The sequence below is a fragment of the Mustela erminea genome, chromosome 1 (assembly GCF_009829155.1).
Source record: "Mustela erminea isolate mMusErm1 chromosome 1, mMusErm1.Pri, whole genome shotgun sequence".
In the NCBI taxonomy this organism is placed as follows: Eukaryota; Metazoa; Chordata; class Mammalia; order Carnivora; family Mustelidae; genus Mustela; species Mustela erminea.
In genome coordinates this window covers 98,947,856-98,970,594 of record NC_045614.1, presented here as the reverse complement: position 1 = coordinate 98,970,594, position 22,739 = coordinate 98,947,856, and the positions used below count along the sequence as shown (strand labels likewise).

Genomic DNA, 22,739 nt, shown 5'->3' with positions numbered 1-22,739 from the left:
TCTGGGGATATGTGGTAGAGAGGCAGAGGACTACCTTCTGTCCAGTCCCACTGTGGAACAGAAGCTCTACCTGGGTGCAGAGCTGGTGGGAGTACTGGGGAATAGGTATCTTTTCTGTTTTCTAAGGTGGTGATTCCATGTCAGAAGAGGCAAGCTGGTAAGACCTCAGGCTGCCACCGACCCTAAACAAAATAACTCCACTCCAAAAGGGGAGCTCTCAGAGAAGTGTGCTGTTGCCTGGGCTCCCACATTGGGGTTCTGAGTCAGAGATTTGGTTGGGTAGTTAGGGGGAAAAGTCTGTCAGAAAATAGCTCTTAATCTCTTCAAGGAATTGACTTACCAGGGATCCCAGATAAGAGTAATAGCTGACTTCTCAGCAGAAACAATGGAGGCCAGAGGCAGTGTAATAATATATTCCAAGTACTCATAGACAAATACATACAGTCAACCAAAAATCCTGTATATCCAGCAAAGCTCTCTTTTTAAAATGACAGTGAAATGAAGATTTTCCCAGATAAACAGGAACTGAGAGAGTTTATTACTAGCAGACCCTTGCAAGAATGCTAAAGGAAGTTCTTAGGCTGAAAGCAGGTGATCCCAGATGGTAATTTGAATCCATATGAGGAAAGAATACCAGTAAAGGTAATTTTAAAAGAATATAAGAATACGAATATAAGAATAAAAGAATATAGTATTTTTTTCTTCTTTTCACTTTAAACTGATTTAAAAAGCAGTTTTGGGGGTGTGTAGATGGTGCAGTTGTTTAGGTGTGTGACTCTTGGTTATGCTTAGGTCACAATCACAGGGTCATGAGATGGAGCCTTGTGTTGGGCTTGTGCTTCACCTGGAGTCTGCTTCAGATTCTCTCTCCCCAGGCCACTCCTGCTTGTGCTAGCTTTTGTTCTCTTTCTCTCCCACTAAAATAAATAAATAAATCTTTTAAAAAAAGTTGTATAAAATAATATAATGTGTTCTTGGGCCTGTAAGGTGTAGAAATGTAGTATATTTGTAATGTATCTGTCAATAGCAGCACATAGGAGGTGAGTAGAGGCAAAGCTATGTCAAACTAAGAAAATGACTATAGGTGTTAAAGTCATAATTATAATGCATTGTTGGATTTGTAACATTAAATGTAATATATATCACCACAATGCCGTCAAATGGAGGAAAAGGCAATAGAACTGTATAGCACTACATTTCTATATCTTTCTGGAATTAAGCTAGTATAAGTCTAAAGCTGCTGTAAGTCTGAAGTTAAAATGTGTATCGGAAGCCCTTGAACAGTCCCTAGGGGCAAAAACAAAACAAAAAAATACAGTGAAAAGGTCATTAAAGAAATTTAAGTGCTGCACTAAGTAGTCACTTAATGCAAAAGAAAACAGTCAAAGAGTAGTAAAGGGACAAAAAAGACATGAGACACATAGAAAATGAAAAAACAGTCATAAATCAACTATGTAAGTAATATTAAGCATGAATTGATTAAACTATATAATAAAAGGCAGAGATGTCAGAGTGTCCAACTATATGCTCTCTACAAGAGATATACTTTAAGTTTAAAGATACAAATACATTGAAAGTATAAGGATGAGAATATATCTATTCAAACAGCAACCACAAGAAACGTGAAGTGGCTATACTAATATCAGAAAAAGTAGACCTTAAAACAAAAAATGTCACTAGAGGGAAAAGGATGAAAGAGCCAACCCATTAGAAAGGTGAAAGTTTTAAATATATATGGATCTAGTAACAGCACCAAAATACAAGAAACAAAGCCTGACAGAAATGAAGAGAAAAATAGACAATTTAGCAGTAATGGTTGGGAGACTGCACTATGCCACTTTTAGTAATGGACAAAACAACTAGGCATAAGATCACCAAAGAAACCATACCACAAGCCAGCTAGAGCTAGGAGACATCTGTAGAACACCACCAGCACCCAGCCACAATAGAATATACATTCTTCTCAAGTGAATGTGGGACATTTTCAAGGATAAACCATTGCTAGGTCACAAAACATCTTAAAAGGATTGAAATAATACAAAAGTTGTCTTCTCACTACAGTGGAAAGAAACTAGAAATCACTAACAAAACTTTGGGGAACTCACAAATACGTGGAAATTAACATACTTCCGAATAACCAGTAGGTCAAAGAACAAATGAAAAGAGAAATCAAAAAATAGTTTGAGATAAGTAAAAGTGAAGTTACCACTTAAGAAAACATGGAATACAGCTAAAGCAGTGCTTATAGGGAAACTAATAACAAGTAATAAATGCTTATATAAAGAAAGAAGATCTCAAATCAATAACTGTCCACCTTAAGTCACTGGAAAAAAGAAGAGCAAAGTAAACCTAAAACAAGCAGAAGGAGGGAAATAATAGAGTAGAAATTAACAAACTAGAAAATAGAAAAAAATAGAGAAGATTAAGGAAACAAAAACTGGTTCTTTGAAAAGGTCAGCAGAATTGGTAGGCCTTTAGCCACGCTTACATAGAAAAAAAGAGGACTTAAATTACTTGAAGTACAAATAACAGATGAAACATTACTACTGGGATTACAAAAATGGAAAGGGTTGTAAAGGAATACTATGCACAACTGCATGGAATAAATTACATAGCTTAGATAAAATGGGCAACTTTGTAAAGATTTATTAATTTATTTTTGAGAGAGTGAGCACAAGGGGGAGGGAGGTAAAGAGGTAGAAGGAGAGAAAGAGAATCTCAAGCAGACTTCCTGCTCTGGAGCCTGTCACAGAATTCGAGCTCACAGCTCTGAGATCATGAGACCTGAAACAAAACCAAGAGTTGGACACCCAACTGTCTGAGTTACCCAGGTGCCCCCCAAATGGACAAATTTTTAGAAAGATGGATACTGAAACTGACTTATATGGACAGACAGAATAGACCTAACTAGCAAGTGGAGAGATTGGATTAATCATAAAGCTACCCACAGAGAAAAGCGCAGACCCATATGGCTTCACTGCTAAATTCTACCAAACATTTAAAGAAGAATTAATGCTAACTCTTCCTAAAAACTGAGAGGGGGAACACTTCTCAGTTTATTTTATGAAGCTAGTATTAGTGTTACCCTGATACCAGAGACATCACAAGAAGACTATAGACTTCACCTTACAAAGATGAACACAAAAATCCTCTAAATACTAGCAAGCCTAATTGACCACATATAAAAAGAATTTTACACCACAACCAAGTGGCATAATATCCCAGAAATGCAAGGTTAGTGTGAAGTGCACAAACCAATTAATATAACATGTAACATATCAGGAAATAAACAAAAGTCACATTGTTCTCATAATAGAAAATAAATTTGATGAAATCTAACACCCTTTAATGATAAAAACACCCAAAAAACAAGGACTAGAATGGAACTTCTTCAACATGAATAAAGACACCTAGGAAATACTCAAAGACAACATCATACTTAATGGGGAAAACTGAACACTCTTCCTCTGCAATCAGGAATAAGACAAGAGTGCCTGCTTTCTCCATTTCTACCTAGAGGTTCTAGTTATGGCAATTTTGAAAAAAAAAAAAAAAGGAAAAGAAAGAAAAATACACAGAGGCCTCAAGATTGAAAAGAAAGAAAACTGTCTCTGACAGATGATATGATTTTGTATGAAATGACTTAGAAAAATCCTAAGGAATACACTAAGAAATACTAGAATGCTAATACACAAGTTCAGCAGAGTTGCAGAATACAAAATTGGTATACAAAAATTTATTGTAATTTCTATAGACTTGTCATGAACAATCCAAAAGTGAAATCAAGAAAAATTCCATTTGCAATAGCATCAAAAAAATTAAAATAGAAAAAAATTTAACAAAGAATTATGAAACACTGAAAACTATAAAATATTGTTGAAAGAAACTAGAGAAGATCTAAGAGAAAAATGTCCTGTCTGTAGATTGGAAGATTTAACATTAAGATGGCAATACTCCTCATATTGACCTACAGATTGAGTGTAGTCCTTATCAGAATCCCAGCTTGCTTCTTTGTAGAAACTGACAAACTGATCCTAAAAATCATATGGAATTGCAGGGTGTCTAGAAGAGCCAAAATAATCTTGACTAAGATAGGACTTATACTTCCTGATTTCAAAACTTACTACAAAAATGGTAGTCAATATTGTGTGGAATCAGCACAAAGATATACATACAGATCAGATCAATGGAATATAATTAATTGAGTTGAGAAATAAAACCACATAGATGTGGTTAATTTGTCTTTCAACAAGGGTATCAAGACCATTCAATGGAGAAAGAATAGCCTTTTCAACAAATGGTGCGTGGAGCAAATGGGTAGCCATATGTGAAATAATGTAGTTGGACCCTTACCGCATACCATGAATAATAATTAACTCAAAGTAGATGACAGACCTAAATGTAAGAGCTAAAACTTTAAAACTCTTAGAAGGAAACTTAGGGTTAAGAATCCCAAAGTATGACACTAAAAGCATGAGCAACAGGAAAATAGGTTAATTTGTACATCATCAAAAGGAAAAACTATGCTTCAAAGGACACCATTAAGAAAGTGAGAAGAAAACCTGTAGAGTGGAAGAAAATATGTAAAGACTGTATATCTGATAAGGGACTTTTTTTTTTTTTTTTTTTTTAAAGCAGTCCATTATTTTTAGAGAGAGAGCACTTGAGTGGGGAAGGGGAAGCAGACTCCACACTGAGCAGGGAGCCCAATGCAGGGCTTGATTCCGTGACCCTGAAATCACGATAGGAGCTGAAACCAGGAGTTAGATGCTCAACCAACTGGGCCACTCAGGCACCACTCTGGTGAGGGACTTTAGAATATATAAAGAATTTTTATAACCTTAATGATAAAAAAAAAAAAAATTTAAAAATGGGCAAAGAATCTGAATTGACTTTTTAGGGAGGATATACAGTTAGAAAATATCTGAAAGGACAGCAAACATCAAAAATTATGATAATAGAGAAATTGGCAGCCCCTTTACACTGCTGGTAGGAATGTAAAATAGCTCAGCATTTTGGAAAAATAGTTTGACAGTTCCTCAAATGATTAAACAGAGTTACCATGTGACCTAACAGTTTGATTCCTAGGTATATGCCCAAGAAAAATAAACGCATATATCTACATAAAATCCTGTCCAGAGATGTTTATGGAAGCCCAAAAGTGGAAAGACCCCAAATGTCTATCAGTTGATGAGTAGATATAAAATATAATGGGGTATATCCATATGATGGGGTAGTATTCAGTCATAAAAAGGAATAAACTATTGATACATGTTGCAACATAGATGAACTTTAAAAATACGCTAAGTGAAAGAAGCAAGGCACAGAAGATCACATGTATGATTCTGTTTGTATGAAATGTCCTGGATAGGAGTGATACCCTAGTGGTACACAGTTTCTTTCTGAGGTGATGAAAACGTTAAAAAATTGACTGTGGCAATGGTTTGCACATAGATGTGAAAATATGAAAGCTATTGACATGTACACTTTAATAAATCTCCTAAAAAAAAGTAACGATTTCAGCTGTGCTGTTAGGATAACAGAACTCTTTACCATAAGCCAACCTCATTTGTTCTCTTCCTTTTTCTCATTTTTGTAGAAATCATGACTACCCCAGGAAAAGAGAACTTTCGCCTGAAAAGTTACAAAAATAAGTCCCTGAATCCTGATGAGATGCGCAGAAGGAGGGAGGAAGAGGGATTGCAGTTACGCAAGCAGAAAAGAGAAGAGCAGGTAAATCCTTTATCCTTATTAATTTATTTTAAAGAACTAAATTTTCCATTTTAAGCCTGAAACTACTTCAGTTTTGATTTTGTTAGATATGTATATGTGTGTAGATATGTGCCCCTGTCATAAAATCTACGTGTTTCGGGAATTGGGAAGAGGAAGTGATGAAAAGTCAAGAATAAAGAAATCTCTCAAGTTCTCATATTTCCAATACAACCACTGTTTAATATTTCAGCCTGTTTGTTTTTAGTGTATTTTATTTTTTTAAAGTTGCAACTTGCTTAAGTTTTATGTGCATGTTTGTTAATGAATTCTCAAGTGATCAGTAAAATGCTATTTTTCATTATCATCTTTAATATGAAAATTTGTAAACATACAAAATTAATAGTGAACTTCATAAATTCCCCTTTGCAATCAGTAATTGTCAGTATTTTGTTGTACTTGCTTCATGTCTGTCTTTACATTTATTATGTAGTATTTTAAAACAAAAATCTCCAGGAATATGTCTTTTTACCCCTAAATTAATTCTGTATGATTCATTAGGACATTGATTTTTTTATTTTTAAAAAATTTTTGGTCATTTTTAACTGACAACGTCTGAACATCTGCAGGAGGTTTTGGGAGTCACTCTCACTTTACCTTCCTCCTAAAATGCCTAGAATGAATGGTATATCCCTTTTGGCAAAGAAATTTAAAGACACTTAGGTGACTTTTTTTTTTTTTTTTTTGCTAAGGAGAGACTTTTGAGCTTGGAAGGACCATTTGATCCCCATGGTACAAAAGCTCCATAAAAGACAAATGAATGAGTCAGAATTTTTCATACATGAGAAATAAAGTAATCTGTCATAAATATTTTGCATTTATAGTGAGCTGGTCTCAAAATACACTCTTCTTTTGGGTAACACTGCACTGCAGAATCCAGTTAGTTAAAGTCCAAGAGTACATTACAACCCCAGTGTTTTTTTTTGTTAGGGCTGTAGATGTTTGACTTCAACACTGTCATTATACTATTATTTTGGGGGCAAAGAATTTATAATATTATAATGGAGTTTATATTAAGTGGAGTAAATTAAGAGTAAATTAAAAGGATGAGTTTCTCTGGGTTTCTTATCTCTTTTTTCATCTCTGTGTCTTATTTGAAGTGGAACCTTTGATTGAACTTTTGTAGTAGCTTCTATTTTGGAGGTAAACTTCAGAAATCATAATAACATTGTTACGTATTTATATTCCTGTATGTGAATGTGAATACATGAATATATACACATGAGCCCAAGTGTAGGTCTGAATAGAACCACCAGCTTATGCATCATATTTGGCATAAAGCCATTTGAAGATGTGATAATGACCCTTTGCTATTAACAGTGTTCATTTTATTGTCTTCTTGGTGATAGGTGATGCCATGTTATATCAATAAAATAAATTATTCGTATTCACTTACTTGCCTGAAGACAAATGCTCTGTATCCTTAATAAATCAAGTTTGGCCCCATATATTGAACTGAAAATATTTGTAGTTGAAGTTCTGTCATGTTCATTGTATGAGATCTAAAATTGTACTAAGGCTTTAATAAGTTTCTGGAATATTGCTCTATTTCAGATCTTAATTTTTTTATTTCATCCTTTATTATATAGAGAGAACTGGTAAAAGCAATCAGGCTTCTTAATATCATAACAGTACTTATTTGATGCCTCATTTGTAAAATAGTAAATATTAGTAAAATATAGATTCATTTAGGTACTGTTTATCTTTCACAGTTGCTTTGTCATTTATCGGGAAAAGTCACAGGCTTAAGCCAGCTGACAAGTTAGATGTGAGGGTAGCGCAGGAGTTGATGTTGCCAAGTGCTCAAAAGATAACTAACTGCATCTTTGAGGGCTGTCCTTTTATCAGACTAACATTTAATTTTTGTTATATCTAGGCAACACTTATAGGATAGAACACTTAATGGATAGAGGATAAGTGACCTCTACCCATCTGGCCCTCACAGACCAATCTAAAATTTATTTTTGGCAAAAATTATACTAGTTGGTGTCATTCTGATTAAGCCAGTACTTGTAAATTTGAATTAAGCAGACTCTTGTTAATTCATAGTGAATAGGTAACCTAGTGCTGCTGAAAGTTCATAAAACCCATTATGGTGATGAATGGAGGTTTGCTTGATGTTTTTAGTTAAAAGAAATATTTTGTAAAGTGAGCAAGTTGATAAACTTGTGGACAGGCAACTTTCCACATTTATTAACTTGGTTGACAAGTTCAGTTAACATGTAGCCTGTAGTTAAGGTGTATAGATCATGATTGTTTTGGCAGATTTTTCTTTTTTATTATTATTTTTAAAGATTTTATTTATTAGAGCACAAGCAGAGGGAGAGGGAGATGCAGACCCTCTGCTGAGGAGGGAGCCCGATGCAAGACTCGATCCCAGGACTCTGGGATCATGACGCAAGCTGAAGGCAGCTGCTTAAATGACTGAGCCACCCAGGCGCCCCAGTTTTTTCTTTTTTAAAACCTATTTTTCTCTGAGTAAGACATGCACAGTTGAAAAAATTAAATAATACTATAATAACTTGAAACCAAACCACCAGTGTTCCTGGTCTCATTCCCAAGGTAAACCACTTTCAATCCTCTTGACTATTTATCAATTTAAAAATATTACCTATTGATGTTCTGTTATGGTAGGTGAAGATTTAAGCTCTTACACTATGTTTCCCTTGCTTGTATTCTTAGTATAGTTATACTACAGTATTATAAGTATTATTTATTGCTGAACTGAATAGTATACTGTGGTTACATTTCCTTTCTTTATACTTTGTTTTTACTGGAGTTGTCTGATTTTTTTACCTGCTTGGCTTCATATTCCTAACTGTCTTTTTTGTTTGTTTGTTTTTTCAGTTCTCTTCTACAGTTCTTTCAAGTAATTTTTATCTAATTTTCTGTGTGGTTAAACTTCTCAGATAATTTCTCAGCTCTATTTTTTTTTTCTGCTAGAGACCTACACCCTACATTTTTTGTCCTCTTGCACCAGTCAGAATTGTTAATCCTCTGTTCTGGCTGGATAGCTGTAGTCTTAGGACTTCCCTCTGCTGAGTATTTCTCAGGTCTTACCATGTCATCATCCTTATAATGTACATGGTATGGTGTTTCCAATTTCAAATTCTAGTTGTTGATCTGCAGTTGTATTACAAATCATAATTGTATCTTGCCATATTAAAGACCACTACTTACGGATGTAAATTTTGCAATACAGGGGATGTAATTTTAGTTACTAGGTGTGATTTTGGAGTCATGCAAATGCTTTTAAGTAATTGTGAAACAAAAAGAAGTAATAATGAAGGAAGAAATCCTTAAAAATAAACGAGGAATTAAATGGCCCTGTGTGTCATGCTTGTAGCTAAACCACACAGAGAGGCAGTACTTTAATACACTTTAAAATGTGGCAAATAATTAATTTTCTCTACTGGGCAGTATTTTAAGGACAAAAAGAAGTATAAACAAATCTTCAGCTGCTTTAGTAATCATACAAGATTGATTCTGAACCATGTGTATTTGTTTTTCTTTCTTTTCTTAAGTCTTTTTTTTTTTTTTTTTTTTAATTTGCCAGACAGAGATCACAAGTAGGCAGAGAAGTAGGCAGAGAGAGAGGAGGTAGCAGGCTCCTTGCTGAGCAGAGAGCCTGATGTGGGGCTGGATCCCCGGACCCTGGGATCATGACCTGAGCCGAAGGCAGAGGCTTTAACCCACTGAGCCACCCAGGTGCCCCAGAAACCATGTATATTTGTATATGGATATAACAAATAACTATGTGAATATTAGGAACCTAGATTTTTTAGGTTAAGAAAGAATAAAAGTATAAAATCAAAGAAGTTAGGTAAATTTGAATAGGTAATATCAGTAGGGATTCATGAGGTATTTTCTTGCAATACACATACACACACAAAACCCAGTTCTGTCCTAGTAAGGCTTAGAAATAGCAAAATACCTTACATCACTGAGCACTTTGAGCACCCTGAGATATTGGCCATTAGAGAATTTTTCTCTCAAGGGATCAAGGCTTCTTGGAAAAAACACCTGATTCTCGATTAGAGATAGGGAATATTCAAGGTGAATGTGTAGTATTTTTTCATAACATAGAGCAAGGAGGTTTAAGATTATCAAAGCTTATGTTGAATAGACTCAGGAGATAGCTTGAACAGGCTCCCATTAGCCGTAAGTGGGATATATTGAGTATTAGAAAGGGCACTTGGAGGACTTCTGCTTCCAGCCAAAGTGGAATAGCAGGGCCCAGATTTACTGTGCTACCTGAAACAAACTAGAAATAATCAGACAAAATGCATGAAACAGCAGTTCAAGACACAAGACATTAACCAGTGAAGGACAATGATCTCTAGAGATAGGAAACCAATGAGAAGAGCCCTATGATTGTTAACCCCTTACTGCCCAAGAGAGTTTCCAAGTCGCAACACAAGGAAAGGGAACTAAAGAACACAGCCTTCCTGTGTTGAAGAGACAGAGCTGAGTCAGACGAGATCAGGTCATCCATTTACAGGAGGGAATACCAAAAGGGAGAGAACTGTATACAGAGAAAGAAGCCTGGAGATCTTCAGAGTTTTTCTTTGAATATTCAGCAGAGCACTGACTAGCAGATGTGCTTGAGGAGACTGCACAAGGATAGAGAAACTGCCCTTCACAGATGATAGATTAGAGGGAACACTGCCTGGCCCTTGCACAGTGCTGAGAATAGTGCCTGTTCTTCTAGCCAGACTGGAAAAAGTCATCTTCCACAGGACATTACGTAGTGTATTCAGGAGACTCTTGCCTCAGTAGTGGAGATTAATTAGCCATAGACAAACTACTGCTCCAGACCTCCCTAACAGAGCATAAAAGCAAGATCCAAGAGGTTGACCAAACTGCAGTTTTTAGTTTTTCTTTTTTCTTTTCTTTTTTTTTTTAAAGATTTTATTTATTCATTTGACACAGAGAGATCACCAGTAGGCAGAGAGGCAGGCAGAGAGAGAGAGAGGAGGAAGCAGGCTCCCCGCGGAGCAGAGAACCCGATGCGGGCCTCGATCCCAGGACCCTGAGATCATGACCTGAGCCGAAGGCAGCGGCTTAACCCACTGAGCCACCCAGGCGCCCTAGTTTTTCTTAATTAGTAATCAAATGAGGAAAAAGAAATACTTGAATTTCTTCATTTCCTCTTAGCATCCTCCAAAGGGAACAGGAATGTGTGAATTTTAATATTATTAGGAATTCATAGTGTTAAAATAGATGTATTGCAGTTTATTTCAGCTGTTTTTTTGTATGTTTTTAAACATTATGGCTGTATAGTTGACATACAATAGAGTGTACAGTTTGTTAAATTTTGACATATGTACCATCACCATAATTAAGGTAGTGAACATACTTATTGCTCTCAAAATTTTTCTGGTATACTTTGTAGTACCTTTTCCCCACCCCTCACCTATCTCCAAACAATTTCTATTCTGTTTTCAGTCACCACTGATTACTTTGCATAAATGACTTATAATATATATTCTATTTTGTCTGGCTTCTTTTTTTTTTTTTTTTTTTTTTTTTAAAGATTTTATTTATTTATTTGACAGAGAGAGAAATCACTAGTAGGCGGAGAGTCAGGCAGAGAGAGAGAGAGAAGCAGGCTCCCGCTGAGCAAAGAGCCCGATGCGGGGCTCGATCCCAGGACACTGAGATCATGACCTGAGCCGAAGGCAGCGGCTTAATCCACTGAGCCACCCAGGCGCCCCTTGTCTGGCTTCTTTCGGTCAGCGTAATCATTTTGAGATTCATTCATGTTGTGTGTATCAGTAGTTCATTCGTGTTCTTGTTGAGTAGCTATCTTGTAAAGATAAAACCACGAGTGGTTTATTCATTCACCTGTTGATGGCAGTTCCGATTGTTTCCAGTTTTGGGTGATTATCAGTAAAGCTGCTCTGAACATTCATGGACAGCTGTTTGTATGGACGTGTATTTCCATTTCTCCAGGATGGATATCTAGGAGGAGAATGGCTGGGTTGTATGGTAGGTGTGTACACTATTCAGCTGTTTGCTAAAATGGGTTTATCTTCACATCAGCAGTGTATGAGACTTTCATTTGCCCCTCTTGTGAGCACATACATACATACATAAGCATCACATCTCCATTTATTTAGACCTATAATATCTCTCAGGGATTTGTAGGTTTGCCTTTTTAAAAAGATTTATTTATTAGAGAGAGAGAGAGAGAGAGAGGAGGCACAGAGGGAGAGAGCGAATCTCAAGCAGACTCTTTGCTGAGTGTGGAGCCTGACATGGTGTTCAGTCTCAAGACTCTGCGATCAGGACCTGAACCAAAACTAAGAGTCGGACGCTTAACTGACTGCGCTACCCTTGGTGCCCTGATTTGCAGTTTTTCTTGTGAGATTTGCTTCCTAAGTATTGTGTAGTTTTGATGCTTTTGCAAATGGTATCTTTTGAATTTCAGTTTTTGATTGTTCATTGTTAATATTTAGAATCCCATGGGATTCACCGGGAGAGATGGTTCCCCAATCTTGCAGCTCATCTGGGAGAGGTGACAGGGACAAAAGAGTCAGTGGGCACCATTTCCTTCCCTTACCCCTCATCATAGGTGCAGAGATACCTGCTGAGGATGACTAACTTGGACAATGGCTTTTTACTGTGCTTTATTTCAAATTCCATGCACCTGCACTTTGGTGCAGACTGCCCCTCTGGGACAAACCCGCATCAGTCCCGGTGCAATGAGACCCTCCCCTTGAAGACCACAGGCCCATGCCATGCCAGGTCCCTAAAGTTTGGAGTTTCAAAACTCAGTACTGCCTGCTTGGGATAGTAGGTGCACTGCCGTCCAGACAGACCGATGGCTGGAACACACACAGGGTGAAAATAGCAAGCTGAGGGATGCCTGGGACATATGAGGGGAGATTGTTTGCTCTTCTGGGATGGCTTCCTGGATAGTGGTGTATGCAGACTCTCCTCTCTGGGGACTAGGGAGCTGGGTTGACGCCATTTTCCTCCCTCTTCACTTAGCGTAAACTCACTTCAGTAAGCAGCACAGGCCAACAATAGTGGCCTAAACTGCTTACACCAGGCCTTAGAATAGCAGGCCTCTCCTCCAGAAGACCAGCACACACCCCTGCACACAACATGTCTGCTGACCATAGGGTTCTGCAAAGCTTCGGCTCTAGTGGAAATAGCATTAAGTGTCTTTAACAAGTGGACCAGACCGCATCTAGTTAAAACTCACCACACTCTGGCCAAGGTCCAGACACTCCCCACTGCAGGCAAGGAGAAACTGCAGAGGACTGACCTGAGGAAAAGAGCAGCCAAAACACAGCAGCAGAGTGTACACAGCATATACCAGAGATACTTCTAAGTGCCAGACTCTGGACAGTATATGACCTTTTCTACATAAAGTCATTACTTATAGGAGCAGGAAACATGACAGGCTTTCCTAACACACAGAAGAAAACAAAGACCTACACAAAATGCCAAGGCAGAGGAATTCATCCCAAAAGAAAGAACAAGAAAAAGTCATGGCCAGGGATCTAATCAATACGGATAGAAATAGTATGTCTGATTTAGAATTGGAAGGAAGAATCATAAGGATGTTAGCTGGGCTTGAGAAAAGCATAGAAAACTCTAGGAAGTCCCTTACTATAGAGATAGAAGCCCCAAAAATTAGGCTGAAATGAAAAATGTAATAACGGAGATTTGAAACCAACTGGATGTAATGACCACAAGGATGGAAGAAGCAGGGCTATGAATAAGTGATAGAGAGATTATAGAAATTAATGAAGTTAAAAGGAAGAGGGAAAGAAAAATATTACATCACGAATGTAGACTTAGGGAACTCAGTGATTCCATAAAGTGTAATAATGTTTGTATCATAGGAGTCCCAGAAGCAGAGAGGGAAAGGGGGGGGGAGCAGAAGGTTTATTTGAGGAAATTATAGCTGAAAACTTTCCTAATGTGGAAATAGACATCTAAATCCAGGAGGCACAGGCAACTCCCATCAAAATCAACAAAAGCAGGCCAGTACCAAGACATATCATAGTTAAATTTGCAAAACACAGAGGTAAGAAAAAAGTCCTAAAAGTGCTAAGACAGAAGTCCCTAACTTACAAGGGAAGACAAATAAGGTTAGCAGCAGATCTCTCCTCAGAAACTTGGCAGGCCAGAAGCAAGTGGTATGATATATTCAACATGCTGAATGAGAAAAATCTGCAGCCAGCAATACTTTATCCAGCAAGGTTGTATCATTCAGGGTAGAAGAAGTGATAGTTTCCCAGACAGACAAAAACTAAAGCAGTTCGTGACAACTAAATCAGCTTTGCAAGAAATTTTAAAGGGGACTCTTTGGGAAAGAAAGATCGAAGTCAACGAAGATTAGAAAGGAACAGAGAAAATCTCCTGAAACAATGACAAAACAAGTAATAAAATGGCACTAAATTCTTATCTATCAATAATTACTCTGAATGTAAATGGACTAAATGCTCCAATCAAAAGACATAGTGTGTCAGAATGGGTTAAAAAAACAAGACCCATCTACATGTTGCTTATAAGAGACTCATTTTAGATTTAAAGACACCTGCAGATTGAAAGTGAGGGGATAGAGAACCATTTATCATGCAGTGAATGTCAAAACTGAAGTACCAATACTTAACATCAGATAAACTGGATTTTAAAACAAAGACTGTAACAAGAAATGAAGAGGATCACTATATCATAATAAAGGGGTCTATCCAACAGGAAGGTCTAACAATTGTACATATTTATGCCTCCAACTTCAGAGCACCCAAACATATAAATCAGTAACAAACATAAAACAACTCATTGATAATTACACGGGAATAGTAGGGGACTTTAACAACCCACTTATGTCAAAGGAAAAATCATCTAAGCAGAAAATGAACAAGGAAACGAAGAATGACTTTGAATGACACACTAGGCCAGATAGACTTAACAGATATATTCAGAACATTTCATCCCAAAATGGCACAGTACACATTCTTTTCTAGTGCACATGGGACATTATCCAGAAGAGATCACATACTAGGTCACAAATCAGGCCTCGGCAAGTACAAATCAGGCCTCAGCATGTACAAAAAGATTGAGATCATGCCATGCATATTTTCTGACTGCAGTGTTCTGAAACTTGAAGTCAACTACAAGAAAAAATTTGGAAAGACCACAAATACATAGGAGGCTAAAGAACATCTTACTGAAGAATGAGTGGGTCAACCAGAAACTTAAAGAAGAAATTAAAACTATGTGGAAACAAATTAAAATGAAAACATGACAGTCCAAAACCTATGGGATGCAGTAAAAGGGATCAGAAGAGGGACTTATATAGCAATACAGGCCTACCTCAAGAAGCAGAAAAATTTCAAATACACAATCAAACCTTTCTCTGCTTTTTTCAGCTAGGAAAAGAGCAACAAGTGAAGCCTAAAGCCAGCAGAAGAAGGGAAATAATAAAGAGTAGAGCAGAAATAAATGCTGTAGAAATACAATAGTAGAACAGATCAATGAAACCAGGAGCTGCTTCTTTGAAAAAATTAATAAAATTGATAGATCCCTAGCCAGATTTATCCAGAAGAGAAAGGACCCAAATAAAATCATGAATAAGAGAGGAGATCAGAACTAACACCACAGAAATACAAATACTTACAAGAGAATGTTGTGAAAAATTATATGCCAACAGATTAGGCAATCTGGAAGAAATGGATAAATTCCTAGAAACATATAAAGTACCAAAACTGAAACAGGAGGAAATAGAAAACTTGACAGACTGATAGCTGGCAAAGAAAAATTAAATCAGTCATCAAAAATCTCCTAACAAACACAAGTCCAGGACCAGATGGCTTCCCAGGGGAATTTTACCAAACATTTAAAGAAGAGTTAGTACCTATTCTTCTCAAACTGTTTAAAAAAAAAAGAAATGAAAGGAAAACTTCCAGACTCCTTCTTCGAGGCCAGCATTACTTTAACTTCAGAACCAGTAAAGACCCACTAAAAAAGAAAATTACAGGGGCGCCTGGGTGGCTCAGTGGGTTAAGCCTCTGCCTTCGGCTCGGGTCATGATCTCAGAGTTCTGGGATCGAGTCCCGCATCGGGCGCTCTGCTCAGCGGGGAGCCTGCTTCCTCCTCTCTCTCTCTCTCTCCTCTCTCTCTTTCTGTGCCTACTTGTGATCTCTCTCTGTCAAATAAATAAAATCTTTAAAAAAAAAAAAGAAAAAAGAAAATTACAGGTCAGTGTCACGGTGAACATGGATGCAGATATTCTCAAAATACCAGCAAATCAAATCCAACAATACATTAAAAGAATCATTCGCCACAGTTAAGTGGGATTTGTTCCTGGGCTGCGAGGGTGGTTCAGTATTCACAAATCAGTCAATGCAGTACACAGTATTTACAAAAGGAAGGATAAGAGCTATATGATTCTCTCAGTATTGATTCAGAAAAAGAATTTGACAAAGTAAAATGATAAAAACCCTTAACAAAGTAGGGGTAGAAGGATGTATGTATGATACCTCAGTATCATACACAGAAGGTCATATACAGAAGACCTGTGGCTAATATTCTCAATGGGAAAAAACTGAGAGCTTTTACTCTGTGGTTAGGAATGAGACCTGTGATGTCCATTCACATCACCATTATTTAACATAGGATGGAAGTCTTAGTCTCAGTAGTCAGATAGCAAAAAGAAAAGGCATCCAGATTGGCAAGAAAAAAGACAAACTTTCACTATTTGCAGACAGCATGATACTTTATGTGGAAGACCCAGAGAGTCCACCAAAAAATTGCTAGAACTGATACATAAATTCAGTAAAGTCGCAGGATATAAAATCCCACATATGGAAATTTGTTGCATTGCTATATACCAACAGTGAAGCAGCAGAAATCAAGGAATTGATCCCATCTACAATTGCACCCAAACCCATAGGATACCTGGGAATAAATCTAACCAAAGAGGTAAAAAAAAGTCTGTACTCTGAAAACTATAGAACGAAATTTGAAAGAAATTGAAGAGGACACAAAGAAATGGAATGACATTCCATGCATATGGATTAGGAGAACAAATGCTGTTAAAATGTCTGTACTACTCAAAGCAGTGCACACATTGAGTGCAATGCCTATCAAAATACCAACAGCATAGGGGCGCCTGCGTGGCTCAGTGGGTTAAAGCCTCTGCCTTTGGCTCAGGTCACAATCCCAGGGTCCTGGGATCGAGCCCCACATTGGGCTCTCTGCCTGACAGGGAGCCTGCTTCTAACTTTCTCTCTGCCTGCCTCTCTGCCTACTTGTGATCTCTGTCTGTCAAATAAATAAATAAAATCTTTAAAAAAAAATACCACCAGCATTTTTCACAGAGGTAGAACAATCAATCCTAAAATTTGTATGGAACCACAAAAAACCCTGAATAGCCACAGCAATCTTGAAAAAGAAAAGCAAAACTGTATGCATCACGGTTGTGGACTTTAGGTTATATTATAAAGCTGTGTAGTGATCAAGATTGTATGATACTGGTATGCCTGTGTAACTTAGTCAGTTAAGTGCCTGCCTTCGGCTCAGGCCATGATCCCAGGGTCCTGGGATTGAGTCTCACATTGGGCTCCCCGCTCAGTATGGAGCCTGTTTCTCCCTCTGCCTGCCACTTCTCCTGCTTGTGTGCACTCTCTCTCTCTCTGACAAATAAATAAAATCTTAAAAAAAAAAAAAAAAGATAGTAGATCAGTGGAACAGAATAGAAAACCCAGAAATGGACCCACAACTGTGTGGTCAACTAATCTTCTACAAAGCAGGAAAAAAATATCTAATGAAAAAAAGTCCTTTCAATGAATGGTGTTAGGAAACAGCATTCAAAAAGAATGAAACTGGATCACTTTTTTACCCCATTCCCAAAAATAAATTCAAAATGGTTGAAAGACCTAAATGTGAGACAGGAAACCATTAAAATCCTAAAGGAGAACACGGGCAGCAACCTCTTTGACGTTGGTCGTAGCAGCTTCTTACTAGACATGTCTCTGGAGGTAAAGGAATTCCCACAAAAGCAGAAATGAAGTATTGGGACTAATAAGATAAAAAGCTTCTGCACAGCAAAGGGAACAATGAGCAACCTACAGAATGGGAGAAGATATTTGCAAATCACATGTATGGTACAGGGTTAGTATGCATAATCTGTAAAGAACTTATAAACTCAACACCCAGAAAACAGTCCTGTTAAGAAATGGACAGAAGACATGAATAGACATTTTTCCAAAGAAGACCTCTAAATCTAGATGACTAACAGACACACAAAAAAGATGCCCAGTATCACTTATCATCACGGAAAGACAAATCAAAACTACAATGAGATATCACCTCACATCTGTGAAAATGGCTAAAATTAGTAATGGAGGAAACAACAGATATTAGTGAGGATGTGAGAAAGAGGAATCCTCTTACACCATAGGAAAGCAAACTGGTGCAGCCATTTTGGAAAACAGTGTGGAGTTTCCTAGGATCTGCCAATTGCATCACTAGGTATTTACCCAAAGGATACAAAAATACTGATCAGAAGGGATATATGCCCCCTGATGTTTATAGCAGCGTTATCAACAATAGCCAAGTAATGGAAAGAGCCTATGGAAAAAGTAGTAGTATTTCTATACAATGGACTATTAGCCATAATAATGAAATCTTGCCATTTGCATGATGTGGATGGAGCTAGGGTGTATTATGCTAATCGAAGTAAGCCAGTCAAAGACAAATACTGGGCACCTGGGTGGCTCAGTGGGTTAAGTATCTGGCTTCGGCTGGGGTTGTGATTTCAGGGTCCTGAGATTGAGCCCTGGGTCAGGCTCTGTGCTAAGTGGGGAGTCAGCTTCTCCCTCTCTCTTTGCTGCTTCCCCTCCCTGTGCTCTCATGCTCTCTCTTTCTCTGATAAATAACTAAAATCTTTAAAAAAGAGACAAGTGCCATATGATTTCACTCGTATGGAATTTAAGAAATGAAATGGGTGAACATAGGAAAACAAGAGAGGTAAACCATAAAACACACTTGACTATAGAGAACAAACAGGTTGATGGAGGGAGTGAGTGAGGGATGGGTTAAATGCATGATGGGTATTAAGGAGGGCACTTGTGTTGATCACTGGGTGTTATATGTGACGAATCACTAAATTCTACTCCTGAAGCTACATTACAGTATTATGTTAGCTAACTGAAATTCAAATAAAAACTTGAAACTAAAAAACAACAACAAACTTTTGGCCATTTTCCAAATATATTTTCCCCACCCCAGTTTTAGGGCTCCAGTACTTGTATAGTGGGTCACTTATATTTTGTACCTATTTTCTCACCTTTTTTTCAACATGTCTTTAATTTTGGAGTGTTTATATTGCTATGTCTTTAAATTCAGTAATCTTTTCTTCTGCAATATATAATCTGCTGTTAATCCTACCCAGTGTACTTTTCACCTGAAAAATTGTATTTTTCACATCTAGGTATTCGCTTAGTCCTTTTATCTCTTATCTCTCCTAGTGTTTATACTTCTACTTTTTGAACATGTGGAATATATTTATAACAACAATTTTAGTGTTTCTATTTCTACCGTTTTTGTCATTTCTAGGTGATTTTGATTGGTTGGTTATTGATTGATTGATTGATTGATTGATTTATGTTTCCTTCCTCATGGATAGTCTTTTCTGCTATTTAATGCTTGGTAGTTTCCAGTTGAATTCCAAGCATTGTGAATTTTACCTTGCTTATTCTTAGAGTTCTTATATCTTTTAATATATATGTAATTCTGAATTTGTCTTTGGATTTAGTAAATTACTTGTAACCAGTTTGTTTTTATGTTTCATTGGGATGGATTTTTAATACCCTTACTTCGGAATCGGTATCCTTCTTGAGTATTCTACTAAATGCCCTATATATATTAGGAAGTCTTTTTTATTGTATGGTTGAAACATGAAAATTACTTGACCCATATAACTTCCAAAATTATTCTGCATGTTTGTTGGAGGTGGTTCCTTTCCCAGCTGTATTTCCCTTATACACCTGTGCTTGTAGTATGAAGCTAAAGACTCATGGGGAATTTTCTGCCGAGCCTTAAGAGTTCCTTCTGTGTTTATCTCTTCTCTTCTTTACTTTACCTATGGATTCTAGTTGCTTTGGCCTCCTCATTTCTAAACTCTGTCTCCTCAGCTCAGGGAGCCTGTAGGCCCTGCTTGGGTTTTGCCTTCCCTATGCTACAGCATGGAAACTCTGTCCAGGCAATAATCTGAGCTAATCATAGGGCCAGTCTTATTTCTTTTCGTTTCTGAAGGATCACTGCCTGGGCTGCCTGTTACCTATTAGCTAAAACCCAGTATTTTATGGATTTTGTCTGCTTTTAGAGTTGTGTAGGATGAGAGGATAAATTATTGTTACTCCGTCATTGCTTGAAAAAGTGAACTGTTTATATTTAAAGATAGAATGAAGGCACCTTAGTGGGCTGCCTTTGGAAGGAACTATTCTTTGCCTACACAAATTAATAGATGCTTTAAAGGTAGTGTTCACACAGTGGTCACTTGTTATCGCTCATTGCTGGGCAGGTTGGAAAGGTCCGGAAGTCTAAGTTCATAATCTTTGAGGGTTAAGAGGGAGTATTAAGTCATTCTGACATCATTTTTATCATTTCCCCTAATGTATTGGTAAGACTATACTATCACTAACTTAACATAGAGGAAAGAGGGGGAATGGCCAGGCATACCCTAACTCCTTTTTCAACCTTACCCTTTTTATGTGTCATGCAGTGTCAGGCTTCTCTCAGTAATTTTATCACATCAAGTGTTGGCAGCAGCATATTGTGATAGTTAATTTCTTTAGATTATAAAATTGGAGAATTCTGAAATAGTTCCTCATCAGGAAAGGTCAAAGGTGGCACAGCCTTTAGAAGTTTTAAAATGATTTTCAAATAACTCCATCCTTCCTTATTGCCTTTTAAATGGGGTTCCTAGTGTTTGCATGTTGAACTTCTTTGTATTAGAATACTTGAGTCACAGTCTTTTGTTTTTCAGTTATTCAAGCGAAGAAATGTTGCTACAGCAGAGGAAGAAACAGAAGAAGAAGTTATGTCGGATGGAGGCTTCCATGAGGCTCAGATTAATAACATGGAGATGGCACCAGTAAGTAAGATAATGAAAGGAACTCTTTCTTAGTGTTTTTCTGAAGAAGACAAGGAGGTGTAGCTTGCTACTTTGGTTTTTTAAAAAGGTGTTAGTAGATGGTTATAGAAAGTACTTGGCATTTCTTTTTTTTAAGATTTTATTTATTTATTTGACAGAGATCACAAGTAGGCAGAGAGAGAGAAGAAGGGAAGCAGGCTCCCTGCTGAGCAGAGAGCCCAGTGCGGGGGCCCAGTCCCAGGACCCTGGGATCATGACCCCAGCTGAAGGCAGAGGCTTTAACCCACTGAGCCACCTAGGCACCTTGGCATTTCATTTTTAAAAAGAAGCCATATACTTAATCTCACGGTTCATTAGATGTTTGTTATAGTTTGAATAACATGCAATTAAACAGAATTAATTAAATTATGAAGATTAATTCAGCTATTAAAACTTAAAAAATAAAAAAAAACTTAAAAAAAACTTAAAAAATATAATTACAAAATTATTCCTTAAAAGTTAAATAACAAGGGATACTTTAAAGAAAATTCAGTTTGCTATTCATTTATCAAATTGGGCATGTTTGTATGATTTAAAAAATTGATTCCACATCACAGCTGTTGGAGTTTTCTATTATAACCCATTTTGTAACAGTTCATCTTGTTGACTTTAACCCTTCATGAAACGATGAGAACTTTATTTCATTATGACAAGTCACCCTGAGCAGGTTAACTTTAAATATTGGAGATGGGTTGTAGAAAATGGAAAAGTTCTAACAAAGCAAGAAAATAGTGGAAAACTGAAAAGTTTTAATAAAGAAAATAGAAATTTTAAATAAATTTGAGTCAGTAGAATTTGATAGTAGCTAGAATCTGTGATTTATACAAGACTATTCTGTATTCACTCAGTAAATACTTGTTGCGCATCTGCTATATGCCAACCGTCAGTGATAGAATGGGAAGATGGGCTGGGTCTTTGGCTTTCAAGAAGCTTAAATTATTCTGGAGGAACCTGGGCCTTAAACACATAACTGAGAAAAAATATCTGAGAGTGAAAAGGGCTGGGACAGGATTAAAGTAGGGTGATACAGAGATGGAATGGCTGCTGTAGATTTAGAGGTCTTAAGGAGCCAGCCGCCTTTTAGAACCTGAATGACAAGGACCAACCAAGCGAGTGATGAGCAAGGAAGGAAGAGTAATAAACACCTTGTCTTAATATTTACTGCTAAGATTACTTTCTTATTGTCATGAGCTTCTTAATGATAGACAAAGTATTTGGCTTCATCACATTATTAATCATCTCAGACATTTTCTTCGTGTAAAGATTATCCTGCCTTTGTGCAACTCCTCTAGATAAATATGATTAACTTAATAATGTGGTCACAACTATACTGTCTTTGTTTTCCTTTGAATTAAAGTTAAAATTTTATAAATATGCTTTTGTTTGTGTTCCCAGGGTGGTGTTATTACTTCTGACATGATTGAAATGATATTTTCCAATAGTCCAGAGCAACAGCTTTCAGCAACACAGAAATTCAGAAAATTGCTTTCAAAAGGTGAGTTCTAAGTATCTTAAAGTACAGTTGGCCCCTGAGTTACAGGGCTGAAGATCTTTATCATTAAATTCAGTACCGTACTGTAAGTGTATTTTCTCTTCTCTATGATTTTCTTTTTTTTTTTTTTTTTTTAAAGATTTATTTATTTATTTGACAGAGAGAGATTACAAGTAGGCAGAGAGGCAGGCAGAGAGAGAGAGGAGGAAGCAGGCTCCCTGCCGAGCAGAGAGCCCGATGCGGGACTCGATCCCAGGACCCCGAGATCATGACCTGAGCCGAAGGCAGCGGCTTAACCCACTGAGCCACCCAGGCGCC

General features: G+C 37.1%; 1 protein-coding gene across 1 annotated transcript in view; it reads left to right on the top strand.

The window, feature by feature from the left end:
• The window catches only part of KPNA1 (karyopherin subunit alpha 1), a 74,414-nt gene that overhangs the window by 24,955 nt on the left and 26,720 nt on the right, over window positions 1–22,739 (top strand). Inside the window, exons 2-4 of the mRNA XM_032334962.1 lie at window positions 5,600–5,733; window positions 20,783–20,890; window positions 22,325–22,424. Coding sequence (XP_032190853.1) covers window positions 5,605–5,733; window positions 20,783–20,890; window positions 22,325–22,424 — 337 coding nt within the window. The 5' untranslated portion in view covers window positions 5,600–5,604. The remainder of the gene's footprint in view (window positions 1–5,599; window positions 5,734–20,782; window positions 20,891–22,324; window positions 22,425–22,739) is intronic.